At 41.9% G+C, this 18,701-nt stretch overlaps 1 protein-coding gene across 3 annotated transcripts in view; it reads left to right on the top strand.

Moving 5' to 3' along the window:
- Nucleotides 1–18,701, top strand: part of LRP6 (LDL receptor related protein 6) — a 121,344-nt gene that overhangs the window by 95,972 nt on the left and 6,671 nt on the right. For 2 of the 3 annotated variants that reach the window (XM_042050556.1, XM_042050558.1), the window contains exons 13-22: nt 327–529; nt 3,321–3,532; nt 3,708–3,898; nt 8,003–8,212; nt 9,462–9,587; nt 10,936–11,172; nt 12,847–12,957; nt 14,763–14,993; nt 15,768–15,904; nt 17,094–17,191. In XM_042050556.1, coding sequence (XP_041906490.1) covers nt 327–529; nt 3,321–3,532; nt 3,708–3,898; nt 8,003–8,212; nt 9,462–9,587; nt 10,936–11,172; nt 12,847–12,957; nt 14,763–14,993; nt 15,768–15,904; nt 17,094–17,191 — 1,756 coding nt within the window. The remainder of the gene's footprint in view (nt 1–326; nt 530–3,320; nt 3,533–3,707; nt 3,899–8,002; nt 8,213–9,461; nt 9,588–10,935; nt 11,173–12,846; nt 12,958–14,762; nt 14,994–15,767; nt 15,905–17,093; nt 17,192–18,701) is intronic. The other variant, XM_042050557.1, reaches the window with a different exon arrangement.

Here is an 18,701-nt window from a genome sequence, read left to right as displayed (position 1 = left end):
CATAATTGACAATTCTTCTTTGAGATGCTTTTGACAGAATTATTTGCATTCACTAGTCCCACCACTTAAAAAATCTTATCTTTTCCTATCACATCCAGACCTTTATAGAAAAAGAGGTCATTTGAAAGGCTTTTCATACTCATCAGAGGTTGGGATTTTATGTTTTGGTTTGATTTTTTGTTTGGTTTTGGCAAAGGAAGAGGGGAAAAAGGGAATGTAATAAATGTCTGTTATGGATTATAGTTGTTATTCTTAAACATAAAAATGCCCAATGTTATTGCCACATGTAACCCTTTCAACCCCTTTTCTTTTTTTAACCCATCCAGCTCCTACCACCTTTCTGTTGTTCAGTCAGAAGAACGCGATTAATCGCATGGTGATAGATGAGCAGCAGAGCCCAGATATCATACTCCCCATCCACAGTCTCCGCAATGTCCGAGCCATTGATTACGACCCCCTGGATAAGCAGCTGTACTGGATCGACTCTCGGCAGAACATCATCCGCAAGGCACAGGAAGATGGCAGCCAGGTATCCTGAGGGGATGGAACTGCTGAACATTTGGCATGCTTGTGCCAAACAGTGACTGATTGTATGTGGATAGTTTTGATGCACAGACTTCCCCGTAGGTTACTGACCCTTGGCAAAACAAGTGGCATCTGGAGTTTTCTGGAGTCCTCAGTCAGTAAATCTGGGAGGTGCAGCAATAAATAAAACATGGAAAACCAAGGCCAACTTGAAGATACTGTTGTTCCCAGCACATTATTTGCTTAACACTGTCTTTTGTCAGGGAGCTGTTGGAAGCCCTTATTTGAGATATGAAACGTGGAAGGGATGGCTCTTGGGAAAAATGGGGGACATGAGCAGGGTGCCGGGGTAGATCCTCTGAAACACGGAGGCTGGAACTATGTGAGCACACGGCTGTGTCTGGAGCCTCCCAGGTTCTTAAGCAGATAGGAAGAGAGTTGTTGTAAACCACTGGGGCACAGAGTGAGGAGGTTGAACCTGTAAAAGATGTAGCAGGCTTGGGAAAATGTATTTGACTGGGGAATACAGAAAAAGTAGAGTAGGGTAGAAGGCAAAAGGTAGTACAGGCTGTGGTGGTTCAACCCTGGCTGGAGGCCAGACACCCACCAAAACCACCCTGTCACTCACCTCAGCTGCACAGGGGAGAGAAGATACAGCAAAAAGCTCATGAGTTGGGATAAGGACAGGGAGAGATCACTCATGGGCAAAACAGACTCAACTTAGAGAAATTAACTGAGTTTATTACCAATCCAACTCAGAGTAAGACAGTGAGATCTAAAATTTTGAAAACACCTTCCCACAACCCCTCCTTTCTTCCCAAGCTTAACTTTATTCCCAGTTCTCTCCGTCCTCCCTGCCAGCATCACAGGGAGATTGGAATGGTTACAGTCTGTTCATCACACCTTGTTCTGCCCCTGTTTCCTCCTCATGGAGAGGAGTCTTTTCCCTGTTACAGTGTGGGGTCACTCCCACAGGAGACAGGTTTCCATTAATTTCTCCCTCCAATGTGAGTCCTTCCCACAGGCTACATTTCTTCATGAACTGCTCCGGTGTGGGTCCCTCCCATGGGGTGCAGTCCCTCGGGAACAGGCTGCTGCAGCCTGGGTCCCCCACAGGGTCACAAGTCCTGCCAGGAGACCTGCTCCAGTGTGCGCTCCTCCTTCCATGGGTTTCCTGTGCATGGGGTCACAGCCTCCTTTGGGCATCCCGCTGCTCCAGCAAGGGCTCCTCCACATGCTATAGGGACACAGGAGAATTCTGGAGCAGCTCCTACACCTCCTTCCTCACTGCCTTTGGTGTCTGCAGGGCTGTTCCCCTCACGTATTCTCACTCCACTCTTCTCTGACTGCAATTGCTTCTGCCCAATAACTTTTTTTTCCTCTTGAATACATTATCAGAGAGGTGTTACCACCATTCCTGATTGGCCCAGCCTTGGCCGGCAGTGGGGCCATTCTGGATTTGGAGGCATTGGCTCTGCTGGGCATGGGGGAAGCTTCCAGCAGCTTCTTAGAGAACCCACCTCTGTAGCCCCCCACCCAAAACCTGGCCATACAAACCCAATATGCAGGTTTAGTGAGGTTAAATGGGCCCAGTGACTTCTTATTAAATTTTGCATTTTAAAATAGATCTTTTCTTCCTGATTTTTTGAATGTGGGAGGAGCAAGAGACTTAAGATGTGCAACACAACACAAGAGAGATGCTATATTCAGCTGAATTTTAAGAGTGTGGTTTTTGGTGGTGGGTGTGGTGGTAGTTGGATCCTGCTGTATGCCCTTCAGCCTTAACTCTTAATTTCGCAGTGCTTTTAATTTTGAAATATCTAAATAATATCCTAAACTAGTCAAAGTCACCATGTTTTTGCCAGCTTCAGCAGAATAAACAAATATAAGACTTATAGGCACACCACTTTATAGAGGTGACAAGCCAAATAAAGTTAGGCAAATTTTCTGGTGAAGTTTAATCTGGGGATGAGAGGGTAGAGGCTGCTCACCTCATAAGCATGTCTTCGAAAACATTTATGTAGGCCATGTTTAATGATTTATTAATCCTCTTCAGAATTTTAGAAAAGTTCGTGAAAGATGTTGATGAGGTTCTTTCTAAAGGTAATAATAATTAAAAAAGAAGAAAAAGTCATGTCAATTCCAGAAGTCTAGACCAGTAGAAGGCAAGACCTTGAACTAGTAAGGTGTTAGCCAGAAATGTTCTGAAGTCAGTGTTGTACACTAGCTGATGTCCTTTCCATCTTTGGCAGAGCTGCCTTCCCATTTATTATCCACCCTCATGTCCTCCAAGTGAGATGGCAGCAATGGTGGAGAAGAATGAGACAAGCATTTCAAGTGCTGTCTGGCTTCACTTTGTTTTATTCTCTGCTCAGCTGCAGCTTTGGGAATTAGTGGTGGTACATTTCTGTTGTAGAGTGTTAAATGTGCTGCATTTACGTCTGTCCAAACTGAACTCTTGAGTTGTCAAAAAAGTAGAGGAAATACAGAAGCTGACCCTGGACCTTCAACACAGAGACAATTTGGACTTGCTGGTCAAACTTGCAAAGTCTTAGGAGCTGCAGTCAGCTTGTGTGATTGCCATTACCGCAAACCATCAGGACTAAGTGTCTCTATCTTATCAAAGGTGTTGGTGTGGCAACAGAACCAGGGTCTTTCCTTACTTCGTGGTAATATTTTGGCTGTCTCCTTTTTCTAAGCAGTAGTTAGACATGGTACATCCATATCAAATAAAGTTATTCACATTAGATTAAGATTAAATCTTCTGCTGTGTGTTGTTTCTCTTTCCTTTGCAGAGCCTCACTGTTGTGACAAGTCCAGTTCCCAATCAGAACCTGGATATGCAGCCCTACGACCTGAGCATTGACATCTACAGCCGCTACATCTACTGGACCTGTGAGGCTACCAACGTCATCAACGTGACACGCCTGGATGGGAGACCCATGGGAGTGGTGCTCAAGGGGGATCAGGATAGGCCCAGAGCCATTGTGGTGAATCCAGAGAAAGGGTATGTGGGGAAATTCAGGCCCAAGGTTTTAAGAATCAAGTTGTTTTCTTGCTGCAGCTTGTTTTCTGTTTGTCAGAATGAAAAACAACTTTGACATTTGTTAAGATGTCTTGGATTATAGCAAAAATGTGGAAAGATCAAATAAATTTTTTTCCTCTAATCACTCCTGTTCCAGATACATGTATTTCACCAACCTCCAGGAGAGGTCTCCTAAAATTGAGAGAGCAGCATTGGATGGAACTGAGCGAGAAGTCCTTTTTTTCAGCGGTTTGAGCAAGCCCATCGCCTTAGCCATTGACAGCCAGCTGGGCAAGTTGTTCTGGGCTGACTCAGATCTGCGCAGAATTGAAAGCAGTGACCTTTCAGGTAGAGTAGCACCTTAATTCAGTGATTCATTTGTGTGGTGTGGGTGTGGGGGAATGCAGAGAAAGGTGTCATCTTTTCCTTCCTACTATAAACAGTCTGTACTATGATTCTAATCTCTCCCTGAATTCCCAGCCAGGGAATGTGCATGATTCATGCAGCGTCTTTACAGTTTCATGACTCTGTGTTTTGCATTATTAATTGCTACACATGCTATTTACTTCAGTTTCTCACTGCAAAACCTTCGTGTGGTTTCCCAAAGTTAGTTGACAAATAAATTGCAGCAGTTTTGAAAAGAGGAGAGAAAGGGTTGTTTTTAAAGGCATTGCTTTTGGTGCAGTAATCTGTCAATCAGAGGAAAGTTCCCTGTTAGTGGAAAAATGTCTCCTGCAGAGTTAAAGCAGCAGGTGTCCAGGTTACTTATGTATCTGTCATTTGGGGTGAAAAGATGTGAGAAGGATAGAGCAGATCTAACCTCTTTCTGTCCTCAGAAGACAAAAAACTCACTCTTCCAGATATGGGATTCTCTTTGCCTGCTCCCTGAGATTGGTTATGCTGCTTGTCTGACCTCCTCTGTGAGTTGATTTAGCCCACTTAACAATAACCTAAGAACATTATACAGAAGAAGACAAATAGAGAATAGTGTTCTGTTGGCTTGGAAAGCTGAATTGGTTCAGGAAAGAGTCCAGCAAGCAACCAGAAGGGGAGCAAGAGAAGAGGGTAAAATCATATGGTCCAGATTGTGTGAGAAAGGCAAATGTCTTTCATGTACTAGCATGATCCATCAAACTGCTGGATCAGCTCAGCTGCCTCTTGTAGCATCAGTACTAATTCGTGATACAGACTGGGCTGGATGTTGTTGCTGGAAGTGAGAGTTGAATACTTAACAAGAGTTATGACAATTTGCACTAATGTTTGTGGTAATGTCTTCCACTTATGACATGGTACCTTCATTCAAAGTAGCAGCATGTAACCCTATTGACACCACTCTGATTTTCAGCCTTTTGTTAAGTTCCTAGAATAAGCTTTTGTTTTGGAAAATGTTTTTCCTAGATGGTTGGAATTAAAGCTCAGAAAGACAGTAATTTTTTTCAGTGGTGTGTCACTGGAGGATTCAGGATCACTAATGAACTGTGATATCCTGATTGTTTACTGTTTCAAAATGCAAGACATAACCTGACTTAGTGAATTATTAAAGAACAAAAAAGAAGTGCTGTGGTGTTACTTGGTACATTCCAAGTTGTCCCAGATCGAGGGTTTGCATGAGTAGAGTAAGAGGCAGGAGAATATTACACGTGCTTTATTTCTCTCTTTGTCTGTTATCTTCCTGAAATTAGGACACCAGAGAAGGAGATGGGTCTAAATTCTAACTCAGTCTAGGTTTAATGATTCTGCTTTATTTTTTTCCTTAAAGATGTGGCTGTTGGATCACCAATGTTGTGTAGTAAAAGCTCACCACATTTTGAAGAGCATGAAGAATAACCGTTCCAAAACCTCTCTTGCTTTTTGGCATTTGCAACACAAATAGAGTGCTATAATCACCACAATAAATTGCTAACTGCTGAGATGCATTCCTGTGCTTAGGAATGCTGATTAATAAGCTCTTTTGACCAGCAGAGTAATTTTTCTGCATGTTAGTTTCTTAAAAACATTCAGTCTCTTGCTCTGTTAATTCTGTAGATGCCAGTACCCATAAAGACAAGGACAGCTAGAATGCCTTTTATGTGATGTAGTCCTTCTTTTCCTCCCTGTCCTTCAGGCATGCAGTTAGGACTTGGTTATTCTGCCCAAATGGGAGATCTATTGAAGTTAACCAGATTCTTCACATGATTAAGGGGTTGTTTATGAAAAGATGACTGGAATTAGCTCCCTACCATGGAAACTATTTGGAAATTAGTTCTTCTATTCCAGAATAATTAGTGTGATTTGGAAATGTCTATTGATTCTGGAATTAAGTCATTTTTATTTGGAAATAGAATGAGCTATGGGTGTGTCCTGATTTTTGTATTTATTTGGTTGGTTTTAAGTGTTTTTGTAAAAGGTATTGCTGGAAAGGGGATGGTGATGCCAGGAGACAAAACTCCTCTTAATTATGTCTCCCTTTCATCTGACATTGCCAATAAAGGAGACTAGCACCCTGATGAGTCAGCTTCAGGTTTCATTGCTGGTTTATGGGAGAAGGGATTTTAGTGTCTCAGTTTAGTCAGAAATAGTCAGTCACACTTGGTCACAAATATTAAAAAGAAAGATTAAGACATTAAGGGAGTGAAACTATTAAGCATCAGAGCTTTAGGAACATACGGCAAAGTGCCATGCTGATTGATGTGGGCATGGCAGAGCATGTACAGACTCCACTGGGGTAGGTGAAGGTCTTAGGTTTTGTATTCCTTCCTGTCATCTTTGCATTTTGCCCTATTCCCAGCTTAACGTTATTCGTCAAGGTGCAGGTTTCTGTTTCTTACCTTTTCCCTACAGTATTAGTCATGTTATTGCGGTTTAATAGATGGTTGCAGTTCTTTAGGTTGACTTACATCACTCAGTCTGTTAATTTCTACATCAGTCTGCGTATAACCTCCTTCAGAATTCATCAACATCTTTTCTTAATCAGATCATTGCGAGTGTTGCTCCAAAGTGGTGGGGAGAGCCCAGCCTAGCTGATTTGAATTTCCATGTTTTGCTTCAGGTTTTACCACTTGGTAAATGTTTGGAAGGTTACTTAACTTCTGAGCTCTCTGTGCATTTAGTGAAAAGGAGATAAATACATTCTTCATAGCTGAATTTGTGTCTAAGTCATCATCACTGACATACCATTGATTAAATTCTCAACAAGCAAAAAAGGCCTTCTTGCTACTAAACAAAGCGGAGAGGGATAGAATTTATTCAAAGTATAAAATAGTGAAGTGCATGTGTCTTTTGTCCTGTTAGGTTTTCATGTGTGGGTATGTTAGAGACGTGGTAGATTTTTTTTCCCCTGGTATTCAGTTATTCCAGTATATTTTTACAGAACAAAAATATAAAAACTTACTGGAAATCATTCTATGGATGAACAATGAAAAGCTCGTTTGCTGTAGTAAAAGTTGAAAAATAAGCACAGCAGTGAGCTCAGGCATCAGAAGTATCAGGATTTAGAGGCAGATTTTCAAGCTTTAGCTTGACTTGTGTGATACTGTTTCAGCTTCTCAAAATTGAAGCAGATTCTGTGTGTTCACAAGTAATTTTGTGCTCAGAATCTGATAAACTCACAGACATTTGACTGTTAATGAACCCTCAGGTTTTGACTAACATTTTTCTTCTGTGTGTTACAAAGTCTTCACTGTCTTCGGACAAACTTTAGTGATACCTTTAAAAGAACTGTTGACCGTGTTCTGTTTGTGTGGAGAGTTAACCATGAAAAGTGACAGTCGCTCTTGACTGTATTTAATGCCAGAAAATCTAGCATAAAAATCAACAACCGCTATTCAGAGGTCTAAAGCTTCTTGTCTGCTCCTGGTGATTGCTAAAGGAACTCAGGAAAGTAAGTCCTTGCTGGGAAGAAAGGAGCATTCCCAATCTAGCACTAATATCTTAGTGAAGGCAGCATAGCTGAAAAGAAAAGAACATGAGGAAGTCAGAAGTGTTAATCTCATAATTCATGTGAGAAGCCCTAATTACCCTGCTTTCACTTGGATTTTATCTTGTACGGGTTAGCTGAAGCCAATAATCCATCTTCTTATTCCCTGTTGTATGGCAAGACAAAGCAATTAATCTCTCCAAAAAGGGAAAGAAGAATGAAAAGAACTACCAATTTCCATCATATTGATAAGAGACTGGAAAGGCTCATGAGAGATGAGCCCCCAACTCCAGGTGCTTCTTAAGTACACTAGATGTGTTTTAGCACAAAAGCTCTCTTCTTGGTAAAAGCAGAAAAAAAAGTTGATCACCTGTCTGCAAAATGCATTAGTCTTGGATCAGAGGACCCAGGATTGCTTGGATTGCTTGGGGTTTTATGGTAGGCTTACCCAGTAGCATAAAAGTAGTGAAAAATAATGGTGTGAGTCGTGTAGGAGATGTTTCTGATAGTCTTTCAATTTTTTCTAGTTGAACCAAAGCACTCTCTCCCTTCTGCAGGTGCTAACCGGATTGTTTTGGAAGACTCCAATATCTTGCAGCCTGTGGGACTAACTGTATTTGAGAACTGGCTGTACTGGATTGACAGGCAGCAGCAGATGATTGAAAAGATTGATATGACCGGTCGAGAAGGACGTACAAAGGTCCAGGCTCGTATTGCGCAACTCAGTGACATCCATGCTGTGAAGGAACTCAACCTGCAGGAGTACAGTGAGTGCAATCCCTGCCTGCAGGTGCAAACAGGGCCTGCGAGACTTGAGCCAAGAGACACGAGCCTGTTGTGCCTTGTTGCTGATCAACATCAGTGCAGATGGAAGGGGCCAGAAGTTAGTACTGGTGCTGTTAGGTTGTTTCCTTCAGGCAGTTGGCAGTGGACTGGAAATCTATCGTAACCCCAGCTTCGTGTTTTGTTGCTGATGACAACTTGATTGGTAGTCCCATCCAGGCACCTGGCATTTGAGTGTCTCTAGGCACAGTGGAAACATCCTGTTACCCTTAGCAGAAGACTTTCTGGATCATGCTAGTGCATTGCTATTGGGTGTTCATTGTTTAGGCAAGCAGAGCTCTCAGGGCCTGTCACTAGCTGTAAGTGTTTCAGTGGACTGCCTGCCTTGAAGGCAGACTGAACAATTCTTGGTGGTGGTATTTCATACTGAAAGTGAATGGCAGAAGAGCAATGTTGCATTGCACAAAGGAAGTGTGTATTAAATAGCAATTTGTGTTGATCATGGCTACACTTTTAGAAGTTTTTGCTTACTGGGCCTTTCCCCACACAGACATGCTTGAAATGATGGGAGGTGGATGGTTAAACCAGTGGAGTTGCTGTCATCCTGGAGGAAATAGGCCTGGTTGGTAGGCTGTGGTGCATGCCTTGGAGAAATATGTAGAAAAATGTCTGGGGATGTTTAATTAAAACATCAGTGCAGACTATTACTAGTTTTGTGTGCTATTAATCTCAGTAAATCTGTCAGGAGTTCCAAGAGAAGTATGTTGTCCTTATTAAACATTAAAATGAAGAGACATATTTATCTAGAGCATGTTAATTTGAGTTTGAGAGACAGCGTGGAAACTTCAGAATTCATAAATTAGAAAACTTTACTTTTTTAATGGTCTTTGGTAGAGAAAATGAAGTATGGAATCCAAGACATCTTTTTGTATTACTAATGCTACTCTTCACTGCAGAGAACTAATGCTGCCTCTCACAAGAAGCAAAATGCTTTGAGTACTGTTTTAGTACAAATTCTGACAGTAGTTTCAGATCTTGGAGAGTTACCAATGTGTGTTACAATTATAGATGTGTGTAAAGGGAGAAATATGCACAACAAAATACAACTTTTACAGAGATTTTTCAGTAATCCTCTCCCCAGGGGCTAGAGGGGAATGAAGAAATGACTGAAAGGTCATAAAATAGGTGGGGATTTCTTACCAATCTCTGTCTTTCTTATTTTTAAAATCCTAGGACAACATCCTTGCTCTCAAGATAATGGTGGCTGCTCCCACATTTGCATTGTGAAGGGGGACGGCACCACACGCTGCTCTTGCCCCGTGCACCTGGTGCTGCTGCAGGATGAACTGTCCTGTGGAGGTGAGTCCTTCCCAAGTTCTGTGTCACTTGGCTCTCAGCTTCGGGCTTGGGGAGGGTCTCCATCCTCAGGGGTGGCTTCTGAGCCAAAGGAATGTGACAGTGCACCAGGTGCTGTTACACACCTGTACAGACTCATCTCTTTCCCTCCACCCTCCAGCTAAATCTGCAACTATTGAGAAGGAGTAAGGGAAGAGGAAAAAATCTCTAACTGTTGAATAAGGATTTCTGTTCACCCTTTCTACTTAAGACTACTGAATTATTTCAACTCGATTCTTTAATTGTATGATTTTTATTACTTTTTGCTGTCACTCCCCACGTTCTCCCTTTTCAGGCAGTGGTAGATTCTCACATTCTGGCACATTGCACTGTCTGTGCTGTTTTGTTCTTCTCTGTTGTTGTCCCCAAGCTCACCCTGTGCGTGTCTTTCTGAACTGCAGTCCCAGAAGGGCAAGTTGCCTCCTTCCATGGCGATATGGCCACTGTAGCCCACACCCTGGTGTCTCCAGGGGTGGGGTTGGAATGGGGGAGAGGACAGGCACTTTGGTGCTTGGATCTCTTTATGCCACCAGACTGAATGGATTTATTATGCAATCATCTCGCCATCGAGGCGACGTGTGGTCTCACAATGGAACAAGAGCTAACATAATCCAGATATTTTCTCAGAGCAAGTTTAATAGCAGGCCAAAAAGCTGGGGGAGGAAAGGGGGATTAAAAAAAGGGAAAAAAATCCACACTTACTTACTGCCCGAGATTAACAGTTAGTGTAGTAAATGTTAAGTAACAGCTAACAGATGTGTTGAGGTAGTGGAACTTGACTAGATGGAGCAGTTTTTAGTTTTAAAAGAATTTTGACTGAACAGAGCTGTCAAGGGCACATAACTAGACACTGACTCACAGTGCATCCATCTGCAGCACATTACATCCTTTTAACATCTTCTATGCAATGACTGTCAAACATTAAAAAGAGAGTAAGCAATTGGCTGTGTGTACAGTGGTGTTGTAGGAAAGGGGGAGTAGAAGAGTATGATGACTTTGATTTGAAGACTTACTAAGAGAAGGGTGTAAGAGCCTTAAGTGGGAAGGGAAGAAAATAATTGTGTTTTGAGTGTGCACGTTTCTCTGTTCTTCTTGTTCTTCATCTGTCAAGCTCCTGTTGATGTGAGCCTGCATCAGTCACACGGGGCTCAAGGTCTGCACAAGTGGCTGTGGAAGTTACCTTATGATGTGGCATGTTGTTCATCAGCTGCTTTGATAGAGGAAAGCAGCTGAGCTCTTGTCCTTACCTGTCCCAATCTGCTGTTTGTTCACCTGGATTTTTAACTTCTGTTTGTTTGCTTGATTTTCAAAGAACCACCAACATGCTCCCCTCAGCAGTTCACCTGTTTCACAGGTGAGATTGACTGCATCCCGGTGGCCTGGCGCTGTGATGGGTTCACTGAGTGTGAAGACCACAGTGACGAGAAGAACTGCCCGGTGTGCTCTGACAGCCAGTTCCAGTGTGAGAGTGGACAGTGCATAGACAGTGCCCTGCGCTGCAACGGGGAAGCAAATTGTCAGGACAACTCGGACGAGAAGAACTGCGAAGGTGCGGAGGATACTGCCAAGTGTGATGGAAATATACCTGTCATAGGGACACTGGGATAAGTACCAGTGTTACTGCTGAGTAGGATTTGAAAAGATCCAAGGTTCTGCTAGTTTTTAAACTGGTCTGTTAAATGGAAATTGTTTTATAACTCCATGCTTTTGGTTCTCTACCTGTGAAGTGGAAATTAGGAGTGATCTCTGTCAAATAGCTTAAATGCTGTTTGTGAAAAGTACTGTCAAAAATGGCATGATTTTAAGCTCTAAAAACCTAGGATTTGGGAGTGAACTACAGAGTGGAGCAAATCCTTGTCATAGCTTTTTGTGTACCTTGTACTGAGTAAAGGTTTTGGGATTGTTTATTTTACAATACCTGAACAAAATGAGCTTTTCTGAGTAGGCAGGAGTGAGAGACAGATGATATTTCTGGAGACTACTTCTTCCCATAGAGCACAGCAAAAGTGAGTATTTAAGCCATTATTACAGAGGGAAGTGCTGTTGCCAGCACAATGAGAATTAAGTTCATTTTGGAAAGGACAGGTTTTGCTGGTGGAATCTGAACTGCCCCACCATTACACAACATGAAATGTGAGCAAACTTACCCTCTCCCTACTGCAGACATAGTGAAGAGTTGCAGGGACAACTTATAAGCTTGAAAGGATGCTTCTTCTTTATATCCTTTCAGTGCATGTTCCTTCTTTGTGGAGACTGTTGAAATGTCTTTAAATCAAGGCTAAAGTTCTTTCTGAAAGATGTGCTCCATCTCAAACAAAAACATAGAGCTGAAACTCCTGTGTGCTGAAAGGTGATTGTTAGCCAGCTGAGATGCTGACATCTGAAAATGTGTTGTGCAAGTTAACTTCGCAGCTGTCATCCAGCAACTGGAGATGTCAGACTGGGGCTGTTTATCACCTTCAAAGTGGCCCTGTTGCTGAGAGTATTCAAGTTGATTACAAATCAGAAAAGCCTTTAGTTTAACTTCTTAATTCAGCTGAAGACAAAAAGTATTTCTGGATTTATGAGAAACAGGAGGTAGGAATATGTGTAAACATCAGCAGCCGGCACCTTGCCTGCAGCACCTTTTATTTTTTCAGTGTACTGGCAAAGCTTCAGTTTTGTATTCTGTCCTTCATTTCAGTTTAAAAATATAATATCAAGTGAAATATATTATCTCATGATTGAGGAGTTGTCTGGTTTACAGGAAGAGCACAAGGACATTTAGAAACCACATTTATCTTTCTTAAATAATTTTATTATCATGGTTTGGCAGATTTCTTTTTCATAACTTAATTCTTCTCTCTTACATTACAGTAAATGCTTAGGGTTGGAGATTCCTATAGTAATACTGCAATAACCATGTCCTGGGATAAGTGCCTGTCTTCTCAATGGCCTCTGAGTTATTTTAGATGAAGTCACTTCATCTTGTAGTGTTCTTACTGTAAGCAGGCAGTAAGGCCCCGGTGCCAGGGTGCACTATCCTCAACAGAACACTGAGTCACTTGCTCTGCGTGGTTCATGTGAGGGACTTTGTATGCCACTGGCTACTTCCAGAAATGAAGCTTGCAGCACTCCAAGCTCTCCCAAGATACTCTTGATTGTATGCTTTGGTGTCTTTATTTCTTAATGATTTTCAAGAGAAGGTTTTGATGCTGACTGTTGGTGTGGGGGTTCTTTGCAGTGCTGTGTTTAACGGATCAGTTCCGCTGTGCCAGTGGGCAGTGCATTGGGAAAAGCAAGAAGTGTGATCACAACCTGGACTGCAGTGACAGCTCTGATGAGCAAGGATGCTGTAAGTGTACTGCCTGAGAATGAAGATTCGGTTGCAGCATCCCAAATTTGTTTCTCACCTTTCCTATGAGTTAGATTTTATTCTGCCAAGCACACTGAATTAGTTGTTCCCAGAATTAATGCTTCTCCTCATAACTGCTGTCATGCAATTAATCCGCAATGTGGTGGAATAGGAATAACAGCAATAATTAGTATTCTGTACAAGTAGTTTCTGAGGCAGAGAATGCCAGTTATTTTTCTTCTTACCTCTTTAAAATTTTAAAATAAGTAAAAGGTTTGTTTTACTATAATGTTAGCATGCTGAGTTGGTGGAATGTTAAAAAAAATCTGTTGGCATGAGGCTTTCATATATAACTTCTCTGCTTCATGATTTTCTCATCCAGAGAATTAATAGCAGGTGCTTTTAGAATCAGAGGAGCACTCTGTTTATAGAGTAAACCTTCTAAAATTTCCCTTTTTATCTTGAAAAGATGTAATTCTGAGCTTGATTTCTGATTTGTAACATATGATATTCCCTACCTTGAAATCTCCAGGGCTCTACAAGAAAACTACTGCCTTTAAAATTCCAAATTGAAAGTTCATTTTCACTGTTGGTGCTTTAAAAGAAATTGCAAATACGGATATCTTGTCTTGTGTTAGAGATCCATATAACACAGCTGGCACACACATAACTTGAAAATGCAAAGCCAGAGTTGGACCCTTGATCTTAAGAAGGAGTAATAGGAGATGTTCTGTCATGCTACCAAGTTACTAGTGACATTATCACAAAGCTTATGTAGTTCCCTTTATTAGAGTTTATATGTTCTCCAGTTTTGTAACAGGTTGGAAAATTGGCCCACCCAGAATAAGATGGCAGTTGTCACCATCCCTCTTTCACTATGATCAGAAGTCTGTTTACTTATCTCTGTAGACTGTGACAAGCTGGTTCAGGTGTGGGTTTGGTGTTCAGGAAGAAGAAAATGTGTTGAGGAAAAAACTTTCAGTAATGCGTAAGATGTAAAACACTGACTAGAACAGGAAAATACTTTAAAGTCTGCCTTTCTTGTCAAATTCATGAGCACAGGCAGGGGGTTGTCAGTTATTCCCAGAAATGTCATTGCTTGGAATTGGTATTGTGGGGAAAGAGACTCATTTCGACTGTTGAATAATTGTTTTGGGTACAGATTCCTCATAAGATGGCACCTCTCAGGCTGATGCTCAGCTGTATCTGTAACCATAAGGGTGGGTCAGATGTGGAATAGTTTAGGAAGTTTAATAAATAGCAGCAAACCCAAAACTCATCACTGCTGAACAGTCAGGGTGATGCACCATAAGTGATTGTTACACTGCTGAGAAAAGGGAGTGCCAGTCTGTTACACTGAGGGATAGCTGAGGTGTGACATGAAAAGCAGTTGTTGTCATCCTCAGTGACAGGAAAAGCAGAAGAGGAGTCCCCTGCACAGTGTCATCTGGAGTCGTGGTTGCAGGTCTTGTTCATCACGTTCAAAGGAGAGCTCTGCTTGTCAGCCTGAAGCAAGAGCAGGGCCTGGTTCATCACTCCCCCTGCACATGCATGTACTGCTCATTTCCTGTTATTTGTGATCCGAAAAACCTCATGGCATGTTTGGAGGTCATCTTGGAGGCTGCTGGTAGCCCATATGGACACTCAGAGCCTTTGAACAGACCTGTCCTAGGACCAATTTTTTCCTCCCATGTATTAGTTTGAAAGTTGTTGTCTGCCTACAGAAGAGGAGGAAAGTGAAAAGATGCAAGAAAAACTGATGTTGGACTAAACTTATATGGTCCAATTTTTCTTTTGCCTGTTAGACACAACGGAGGAACCTGCACCACAGCCCAACAACACCATAGGCTCCATCATTGGTGTGATCCTTACAGTCTTCGTGGTGGGAGCAATGTACTTCATCTGCCAGAGAGTGCTGTGCCCACGCATGAAGGGGGATGGGGAAACCATGACCAATGATTATGTGGTGCACGGGCCAGCCTCGGTGCCTCTGGGCTATGTGCCTCACCCCAGCTCTCTGTCAGGGTCTCTCCCTGGTAAGTAAAGGCGGTGATCCTTGTCTTTGGCACCCCACAGCTGTACTTGAGGATACTGTGCATCGATGTTCAGCAAATGTCTGCTCCAGATGCACAGTTCTTGGAAGCTGTGGGAAGCCAGGACTGCCAAGGCTTGCTGCCATCCTTCTTTAGAATAATGAACTGCTATTTTACCCGTGCTGTTCACGAGCATTTAGGTACTTAGCAGAACCTAAGCTCAAATAAATGCACTCACTGTCCATTTTCTTCTTTTGCTACTAAGAATCCCCTTTTTGGGCTATTGTAGCACCAGCAAAGTGTCACAAAAGTACAGGGTAAAGTTACACAGAGTTATATTCATGAGACTTCAAACATCATGTAATCATTCTTGGTAGGTTTGTAGACTGAGTTTGTATGCTTGTGAGACTTCTTTCCAAGTCTGTAATGACCAGCAATAACTGTGGTCTCAGTTTATTTTACCTAACGCTGAATTTTCCAGTCCAAGCACATGATGCTACTACTGTTTAAAAAGTCAAACTTAACCACTACATTGCACTTCATTTCATTAATATGCATTGCTTCTGTATGTATTGATTAAATATGTACTGTAACTTGTGGCTTGTAGATCCAGCAGGTTCCTATCAGAATATAATTTGGTTTTAATACCAAGATAATTAATTTTGGGTTTGCAAGTTGTGCTTATATTGCTGTTGTCCTCCAGATTATTTTTTTAAGCTTCCTTTCGTCTGTGAATTGAGGAAGAATTGAATACTGACATACATCTTTGTTCTTCAGGTATGTCTCGAGGTAAATCTGTCATCAGCTCCCTCAGCATTATGGGAGGGAGCAGTGGCCCACCCTATGACAGGGCCCACGTTACTGGAGCCTCCTCCAGTAGTTCTTCAAGTACCAAAGGCACTTACTTTCCTCCAGTAAGTCATTCTATTATTCATAACCCTTTAATAACTTTCAGGGAAGTGACAGTGTCTTTCTAAAGGTTAATCAATTGACAGATTAATGTTTTGATTTAGAATTCTAGCCTAATAAACTTGTTTGAATATGGAGTAAGTGATTTTGAAAGGGAAGAGGATTGTCTTTTTCCAAAATGGTCTAGAAATTTTAATTTTAAAAAGTTGTGAGAGAGCTCAGTGCCAGGAAAAAAGATGTTAGATTAAATGTCAGGGGAGATGAAAAAAATCCCTGTAGATGTTGAGCAGCTCTGGCAGAGAGATCTCCTTTCATTATACTCTGCCATGTGCCTCTGAAGGTAAAACTAAGGTTGATTCTGTATAGACCTTTCAAGGAATTAAAATGAAGCTTTGTGTCATGTGTCTTAAAAGTGACAGATAAATAAGTAAACAAGTGTTTTGCAGCTCCATAACATGCCTCCATCACAAATGGGTAGTGTGCTGCACTAGCTGCTGTGTAACAGTTGGTACCAGCCCTAGAGGGCTCCCTGTCTCTTCACTTCCAACATCTGTGGTGGTTGGTTTGGATATTCTTGCGGAGCTCACCAAGCCACCCCTAGTGTTAGAGAGTCCCATGCGTGGTCAGTGAAGGCTGGAATCTTCAACTGTCTGTTTTCAGTTCTGAGAATCAACCAATTTAAATCAGGCTTTAAATCAGCTTTAAATTAATCCAAATGCATGGAGTAAGAACATGCCTGCATAGGGAAGGAATGCTTGCCTTGGCCAGCATGCTGCAAGTATTACAAGCAGAGCAATACTTGGGGACTGCAGCCTGCAGGAGCAGAGATCTGCCAGTTTGCCTCAGGCAGTGGTATCCCTAGTGACAATCTAGTATTGAACAGCTGGCTGCAACTTCACTTTTCAGCACTGGCTATGTCAAAATAGCCACAGCAGTCAGCATTTTTTGAGAAGAGCTTAGTAGTAGCTAATAGGAATGGCAGCAAATGGCATTTCCAGGGTCTGCTAAAGAACTGAGGAATAAACAGAGGAAAAATCGTGTTTGTTGGAAGGGCTATGGGGCTATGCATGCAGTTCTTTACTTAAGGTTCCTATTAGACAGTACTAAAAAGAAAAATTATAAACCGGTGTTTTCTCAAGTTTCCTTTGTATCTTTCCTTTTTAACAGTGGCTTTTTTCCTTTCTTACACCTTAGATTTTGAACCCGCCACCATCACCAGCTACTGAACGTTCACACTATACCATGGAATTTGGTTATTCTTCAAACAGCCCATCCACTCATAGATCCTACAGGTAATTACTATTACAGTATCTTCTGTCAGGATCAAAGCAGTTAGTGTAGAAAATGCAGAATAAAGGCAGCCTCTGCTCCGTAAGAATTACAATCAAAGGCCCTAATTCTGCAAGCACTAAACTAGTGCTTAAATGGGCTCACATGTATCATGTCACTGCTGCCTGGGTAGAAGTGCAGCACTGTTTGAGGTAAATCATACAACTAAGTGGGTAGTGGTACATCCCTCGGGTATATTCCTTACGGGCAATGACAGCACTCATCACAAAGCTAGCTACATGCCAAAAGAAATGCAGTACCATGAGTATTCCGAGCCAAAAAAACTTACCCGGAGTGAACCCTGCCCTTTTTTAGGCTTCTGCCATAAATAATTTGTTATGTGAGTATCAGAAATTAGAAGCAAACACTCTGTGGAGGAAAGGTTGGCAGTATAAAGGCCAGAAGTAAGGTCAGAAGTAACACTGTGGTCTAGATAAAGCACAGAATTTCAAGTTCAACATATTAAGGGTTAATGTCTGGAAAAGACTGCTAACCTTTTGCTTATTTACTCTTGACTAGTATTTATGGGCATGCATTTTCTCTGTTTGAATGTATCCTTCTTACTTTCCCTGTAAGAATGCTGATGGTTTGTTATTTTATAACAAGTTACCAAAAAATAGAGGAACAGACCCCTACTACCCAAGGGTGTAAAGGGTCCCCTCCCAAATCACCAGTAGATATGGTCAGTGAGAAGAGAGTGCTGTATTTGTCTGAAAGATGTGCCTCCCTAACGCTGAGCCTTTGGGGGCTTTGGATAATGAGGTCTCTGGGGCTGAACAGACATCTCTTCTCCATTAGCAGCAGATATGGCCTCTGTTGTGCAGAAGGTCAGACCAAATGTTTATAATGATCCCTTGCAGCCATATGAAAAATCTTTTTAAATTATAAGTAATTTTCTAATGAAAGAAACCCAAATTCTGGCACCACCATGGGCCATGCTGATCACTGGTTAGCTGATGTGACTTTTAGTATTATAAATGATATTAGGGATGTAGCATAGGTTTCAATGTTTTCCAAATGCTCCCCCACCCAAAAATAAACGCTGGTCTTGCTGCTTCTGATCTTGCTTCTTTCCTAATATTTTGACTTGACTATAGAGGAACTGCATCCCCATGTGTCCCCAACCACTTACTGTGATGCTGGGAGTTGTAGCTACCATGCATTTCCCTTTCTAATTTGTTTCCTTGAAACTATCTTGGGCTCGTTTTAAAAGATGTTTTGTGGTAGCAGCGTTTGAGAATTTCATCCCAGTTACTTCTCTAAGGAATGCTTCTCCTGAGTGCTATGAATGTGCCAGGTAATTTTCAGTCCTCCTGTCTAGCCTTGGAAGTTAGTATCTAGAAACTGCATAATGGAAACAGAATTATCTTCTCCGTAATTGCAACACAGGTATTACACAGACACTTGCACACTGGTGCCCTTCCTGCCCCGCTGTCTTAGGAGCAACTTTTTCTACCTCAATTAAGTCCTTAG

Source organism: Corvus kubaryi, unplaced genomic scaffold (assembly GCF_017639235.1).
Source record: "Corvus kubaryi isolate FWS band 111438036 unplaced genomic scaffold, C.kubaryi_AGA036_p1.0 74, whole genome shotgun sequence".
In the NCBI taxonomy this organism is placed as follows: Eukaryota; Metazoa; Chordata; class Aves; order Passeriformes; family Corvidae; genus Corvus; species Corvus kubaryi.
Note: the sequence above shows the minus strand (reverse complement) of the source record. Positions and strands in the feature narration are given on the sequence as shown.